This window comes from Chanodichthys erythropterus, chromosome 3 (genome assembly GCF_024489055.1).
Source record: "Chanodichthys erythropterus isolate Z2021 chromosome 3, ASM2448905v1, whole genome shotgun sequence".
NCBI lineage: Eukaryota > Metazoa > Chordata > Actinopteri > Cypriniformes > Xenocyprididae > Chanodichthys > Chanodichthys erythropterus.
The window spans coordinates 30,669,990-30,677,361 of NC_090223.1; the positions used below are offsets into that span (position 1 = coordinate 30,669,990).

At 36.1% G+C, this 7,372-nt stretch overlaps 1 protein-coding gene across 1 annotated transcript; it reads right to left on the bottom strand.

Moving 5' to 3' along the window:
- Window positions 1-2,322: 2,322 nt before the first annotated feature.
- On the bottom strand, window positions 2,323-5,018 carry LOC137010905 (heat shock 70 kDa protein-like). The gene is made up of 2 exons (XM_067373344.1): window positions 4,881-5,018; window positions 2,323-4,574 (listed from the first exon to the last, which is right to left on the bottom strand). The coding sequence occupies exon 2, from the start codon at window positions 4,539-4,541 to the stop codon at window positions 2,610-2,612; it is 1,932 nt and encodes a 643-aa protein (XP_067229445.1). The 5' UTR covers window positions 4,542-4,574; window positions 4,881-5,018; the 3' UTR covers window positions 2,323-2,609.
- Window positions 5,019-7,372: the final 2,354 nt, after the last annotated feature.

Genomic DNA, 7,372 nt, shown 5'->3' on the forward strand with positions numbered 1-7,372 from the left:
GAAATTTGGAACACAACTTGTTCAGATTTTTGGCTTTGATTTCCTTGCAGTTTTAGAGTAAAACTTGTTTTGTAAAATATATATTTTATATAAAATATTATATTTTTACATTTTCATAAACTTCTATAACTTTTTTCTGTTTCACTTACATAAGTTATTTCACTTCTACAATAATCTGCCACATTTCATCTTTAAAACAAGACAAGCCTTATGTCTATACTCCAAAGTATTCTTGAATTACAACCATTTAAGTTTGGATAGTGCATTTTCATGTCTGTAAAAAAAAAATTGGGGTGACAGTTAACAGGTTAAGATGGTTTACAAACATGATCATGTGAAAATGGTCCAAAAAAGAAAGCCAACATTTTACCAGGATGGCTTAATCCAGTGGTTCCCAAACTGGGGTACGTGAGGTGACAAAAGGGGGTAGCCTACGCGAACAAAATGCTGAGTAGTTCATTTAATTCTACCATAAAATGATATTAAAATCGAGCATGTTTTTCTAACTGCCAAAATGCCGTAAATCCAGTACATTTAATCGAATGACTTCATCATTTGCAGTCAAAAATGACTGTATCCACACAAGCAGCATGCACATGATAGATTGCGTGCAGAATCTCGCGCTAAATTACTGCCGTTCTCGACAACGCACCTTTGTAAAAGTGGGGATTTAGCACTTACTCGCATGAAGAACAAATATAGACATAGATAATGGATTAATTTCGATTTAAGACTCAAACTTTCTCCGATACAAAAACATACCTTGTGTGAGTTCCTGTATTTACGAATTCCCAAATATCCACATGACTGCAAACGCGACAATTATACAACAGGTCAAAAAATAAAACGTACATTTTAAACACAGTACTGTCAATATTTGCTCTATTTTGCAATGAAATAATAGTTCTGACGAAAACCACAGCAGAACTACAACACACGTCTCTGTTTCACGAACAATTCTGCGGCTTTGAACGAATCGTGAATGATTCAATGATTCATTCACAGCCACTTTTTTTTAAAATTTTTTTTAGTTTTATCATCATTGCATATTTCTCTATTGAACATTTTTATTTAAAACATTATTTATTTTATTAAGTTATTCATAAAGGTAAAATCAATTTAGGGGGCAAATATTGTCCCTTAATGGTAAAGGTGTGACTTAATCTGTTAACATAGACACAAACCAAGGTGTAGAACAGTCTTAAAATGATATTAATGTTACACATTATGCATCTTTTTCATCATTTAATTTCTAATTTAATTAAGTTTGTTGTGTACAATGAAAAATTAATGTCTAATGATGATTAGTAATGAATATTTCACCTAAAAAATGAAATTGCTGTTCATGTAGGCTACTTATCCTCGTTTCATTTAAAATCTTTCAAATATATAAGTTTTGGTGATCACTGACTTTCATTCATTGTATTAAAAAGAAAGAAAAAAACAAAAGAAAAATGATCAAAAAGACATTTCTGAAAATGTTCCATATAAGAAAGTCATACAGGTTTGGAATGACAAGCTACTTGTTATAATTCAGTTAATTTGTATCCATTTGCTTTTTTTTATAATGGTCTCTTTCACCCAGACTGCTGTAACTTTGGCATCAATAAAATGTTATTTTACCTTTGTTCTGTAAGCTGTTAATTATATAGGTAACACTTTACAATAAGGTTTCATTTTGATAACATCAGTTCACTACATTAGTGAACATTAACTAAGAATGAACAAGATTTACAAATACTACAGCATTTATTTATCTTATTTAATATTGATTTCAATATTTGCTAATACAGGTTTAACATCAAAAGTTGTATTTGTTAACATTATTTAATGCTATGTGAACTAACATGAACAACTGTATTAAATAAAAATTAATACATTTTCTAAAAATATATTGTTCACTGCTAGTTAATACATAAACTACTGTTATCAAAATGACGGTACCTTATTGTAAAGTGTAACCAATATATAAAGCCTTTATGTATTTCACTGTTGAGCAACTATATAATGATATTATAGTAACTATGATATCACTGATATTATTATAAATAAATTTATCATAGGCCTACAGTTTATCAAATGTTTAGTGTCAATCAATTTTAGCCATGCATTTATATATTTAAGAACTTAGAAACAAAAAAAAACAGTTTTTTAATAGTTTATTGAACATGTTTGGAGACAAACCTTGAATTAAGATTAACAGTCTCAATGAACTGTTTCATATGGAATATGGCACAACATTAATGCCGTAATAAACACATTTCAACAGTCAGAATGTTGAACACTTTCGATTCATTTCTTAACATGCAGACGAGACATTAAATAAAGTTAGCATTCTTATACATTAACATGTACTTTAACAGAGAAGGTATTCCAAACAAAAATGCATATTTCATATACAGTCTTCTCAATCTCTTCAACAATATCTCAAAAATATTTACTCAAAAAAAAAAAAAAAAAAAAAAAAAACATCATAAATGCAGCATACAGTAACACAGAAAATCCGTAGTGCTCCACAACAACGTCCAAATAAATGGTCCAAAAATGATGTAAATGGAATTACAAAGGAACTTGAGCAAAAACAATCATTCACCTTGCCCATCTCACACCTAATCCACCTCTTCAATAGTGGGTCCCTGAGGACCGGCCCCTGATCCTCCACGTGCCTGAGCTCCACAGCCTCCAGCTGGCATCCCTCCCTGATAAAGCTTAGTGATGATTGGGTTGCAGACTTTCTCCAGCTCCTTCAGCTGATGTTCATACTCCTCCTTATCAGCCAGCTGGTTGTTCTCTAGCCAGCTGATGGCGTCGTTACATTTCTCAATAACTTTCTTCTTGTCATCCTCGCTGATCTTGCCTTTCAGGTTCTCATCTTCCACACTGTTCTTCATGTTGAAGGCGTAAGACTCCAGGGAGTTTTTGGCAGCAATCTTCTCTCTTTGCAGATCATCTTCAGCTTTGTACTGATCTGCTTCCTGCACCATTCTCTCAATGTCCTCTTTGCTCAGTCTGCCCTTGTCATTGGTGATGGTGATCTTGTTCTCTTTTCCGGTGCTTTTGTCCACCGCGGACACATTTAGGATTCCGTTGGCGTCGATGTCAAAGGTCACTTCAATCTGCGGGACTCCACGTGGTGCAGGTGGAATTCCTGTCAGCTCAAATTTACCCAGCAGGTTGTTGTCTTTAGTCATGGCCCTCTCTCCCTCGTACACCTGGATCAGGACACCGGGCTGGTTGTCAGAGTAGGTGGTGAAGGTCTGGGTCTGTTTGGTGGGGATGGTGGTGTTGCGTTTGATGAGGGCCGTCATGACTCCACCGGCGGTTTCAATACCCAGGGACAGAGGAGCCACATCCAGCAGCAGCAGGTCCTGGACATTTCCAGATGTGTCACCCATGAGGATGGCGGCTTGCACCGCTGCACCGTAAGCCACTGCCTCATCTGGGTTGATGCTCTTGTTCAAGTCCCTGCCGTTGAAGAAGTCCTGCAGAAGCTTCTGGATCTTTGGGATTCTTGTTGATCCACCAACCAGAACGATGTCATGGATCTGAGACTTGTCCATCTTGGCGTCTCTCAGGGCTTTCTCCACAGGCTCCAGTGTTCCCCTGAAGAGGTCTGAGCACATCTCCTCAAAGCGCGCTCTGGTGATGGACGTGTAGAAGTCGATGCCCTCGTACAGCGAGTCGATCTCAAGGCTGGCCTGAGAGCTGGAGGAGAGGGTCCTCTTGGCTCGCTCACACGCTGTACGCAGCCTCCTCAGTGCCCTCTTGTTCTGACTGATGTCCTTCTTGTGCTTCCTCTTGAATTCCTCTACAAAGTGATTCACCATGCGGTTGTCAAAGTCCTCGCCACCCAGATGAGTGTCTCCGGCTGTGGCCTTCACCTCAAAGATGCCGTCTTCAATGGTCAGGATGGACACGTCAAAGGTGCCTCCACCCAGGTCAAAGATCAGGACGTTGCGTTCTGCTGCTTTGCCTTTGTCAAGGCCGTAGGCGATGGCTGCAGCTGTGGGCTCGTTGATGATTCTGAGGACGTTGAGCCCAGCGATTACTCCGGCGTCTTTAGTGGCTTGCCTCTGGGAGTCATTGAAATAGGCAGGAACTGTGATAACTGCGTTTGCCACCTTCTGCCCCAGATAAGCTTCAGCAATCTCCTTCATCTTCACCAGGACCATTGAGGAAATTTCTTCAGGATTAAATGTCTTGTTTTCTCCTTTGTATTCGACTTGAACTTTTGGCTTTCCTCCATCACTGACCACTTTGAAGGACCAGTGCTTCATGTCCGACTGCACAACTGGGTCATCAAACTTCCTGCCAATCAGCCTCTTGGCATCAAACACAGTGTTGTTGGGGTTCATGGCCACCTGGTTTTTAGCTGCATCTCCAATGAGCCTCTCTGTGTCTGTGAAGGCAACATAGCTGGGTGTTGTTCTGTTCCCCTGGTCATTGGCAATGATCTCCACCTTTCCATGCTGAAACACCCCCACACAGGAGTAGGTGGTGCCCAGGTCAATCCCAATAGCTACTCCTTTTGCTGATGACATCTTAGTTTTCCCCCACAGGTAGTTAACAGTTTACTATAAGAAAACAGAAATTATGTAAATTACTACATAAACATTTAAAAATTGTACATACATTAATAGTAATATGAAACAGGAACGTCTCAGGAAACTTCTAGACTTAATAAACACATATCTATACATGTAAATACAATTTTAATCATCTTATAATAACGTTAATTACTGTTAATTATGTTTACAGAGTTACGAGTACCAATATTGGTAATGGAAAGAGATTTAATTGATCTTTGAGACGAAACAGCAGGTACACAATTAATAGTAAGTGAAATAAAAACGAAACAAGAATAATAAAAGTATGCTTACTTTAAAATGCTGTAGTAGTGGAAGTACTGTAACTTCTTCAACAGATTCGAAAGCTGTCGTCACTTTCGTTCTTTTCGTCGTAACTGAAGTAAGTTCTGTAGAAGCACTGACGTTCCAAGCTGCGCTGCTGTTTATATGCAGGAACCGCCACACGCTCGCATGTTCTGAACAGTTCTCGAACGCTCGTGCTGCGCTGGCCAATGAAAGGCGGCAAACACAAACAGTTCCGCCCATGCTCTTCTATTCATGCGCTTTCTGGAGCATTCGCTTAGTTTCTAGTAATTAAAGTAGTAAAAACTGGTTTAAACATAAATATTCGACTATATATTTTATTAACATTGAGTCATTGACTGTAACTAAAACCTAGTATGGATTTATTTTTGCGAGTCAGTCATAAAAAATGAAAACATTTGGCGAGTGATGAATCCTGCATTATTTTGTGGATTTTCCAGCAAGGTATTATTATATCCTTATCATCCAGATTAAATGTTCAGTCACTGATATGTCTGAAATGAGTGACATCCATAAATCCCGGTGAAATATAACGTTACTGGCTTATTTAAACGTGAAATATATCACACACAAGAACAGTTTGAGATCAAATGTTGTAATTTTGTTATATAATGTTTTTCATGAGAACTGTTGCTTGCCTAGTTTGTCATTTTATTCTTAAATGTAAAAATGTCTTGTTATATAATATTTTGTTATGTTAAGCCGTAGTCAATAGAGGGCACTAAATGAAAGTGAAAGAGAGAATAGGGAAAATATCTCAAACTGAAACGCTTGAGTGATTACTTATCCATTACAAAATATGGTTACTTGTAATTTCACTACTTATAATTGCACGCAAAGCCGGCTTTATATTAGAGACAATAGCATTTTAAATTTCGTATAATAATTTAAAGACTGTATTTATCAATACAGGCAACAAACATTTCAGTTCAGTTTGTTAATTAAATCTGATGTTTTTTTACACTTGGTAAAGGAACAAAATCAATTAGAGGTTCTCATAACTTTTCTTATGTCTGGCAACCCTTATTATTATTATTATATTTTTCTGCCATAAATGTACTTTCTTACACCTTTGATTGTGGTATCCAGCTACCACCCACCCATCCATTTTTTTTTTTTTTTTTTTTTTTTTTACATTGTCATTATTTAATTTTAAAATGTAATTTTTACTACTGTTATTGTTCTTTATTTTCATTACATGTTGTACTATTACTGTTTAATTAACATCCTCTAAGACAGCCTGTTTGCCTGCTTTGGTTGGGGAGGGATTGAAAATGTAAAAAATACAGTCTCTGTACAAACATTAGCATTTGTCTTTGGAATAAAAATAAATGGGGAAAAGATCTGATGCTCTTTATTGCCATGGGGATGTTGTATTTTATGTATTAAGATATGTATTAGTTTTGTATTAGTGATAACTCAGCACAATATCAGAGTTAAAACAAATCAATTCATTCCTAACTGCAAAAAATCCTCATAACATTCAAGAGGGTAAATGTTGTACTCAAGAGGATTTAAAACAGCTGTGCTCATTTGTTGCATGTAATTCCTGTTGCTCTGTTCTCAAATTACCTGAATCTTTCTGGACCTCTGGCCATAACGAGACAAAAGCGCAAATACAAATACAGATGAACAGTGAATATTAGCAGCAAGCTGCACATTTTCCAGACTGATCAAAAGTGATTTGTAAATAATAATATTATATAACATCAACAACAATAAAAATCCTAGGTTAAAAATAATTAACTGTTTACCGATGTATTGGTAGAATTTAACAATGATGCACTTACATAGGTATAAATTAGGCAAAAATTCTCATTGAGTTCACTCATTGTACAGTGAACTCAATGATACAAGCTCATCATCATAAACTATGCCTAAAGAATATGGTATTTTAAAGTAGTGGCAGAGGTGTAAAGTACTTGAGTAAATGTATAAATGTATAAATGCATAAATGTAAATGTAAATGTAAATGTAAATGTAAATGTAAATGTAATTTAGTAACTGTACTTAAGTATCTTTTTGGCTACTTTGTAGTAAAGATATTAGCAACTTTTACTCTCTATCTTGACTACATTTTTGAACAAGTATGTACTTTTTACTCCAATACATTTGCGATGAGTAATGCAGTTACACAGCGCCTAACTTTTTCTGCAGCAGTTTGTTTCTGCTATAAAGAAGCGATATCGCCATCTGAGGGATTTGAAGGTACTATATCTTGTGCATTTTGCCTTTACTCACCCAAACTTGTCAGCAAGGATACTTTATGTGAATGCGAGTGCATTAGCAGGTAGTTTCTTAATCGCAGATGTTTGATTTATGAGATGAGGACATATTTTATTATATTTTTATTTTTTTATTTTTTCACCGGCATGTCTCTCAGGTGTCGAGAACTAGTGCATCTTTGAGCCCATATACTTAAGTATATTGTTTTAATCAGATACTCTAAGACTTTTACTCAGGTCATATTGGAATTGGTG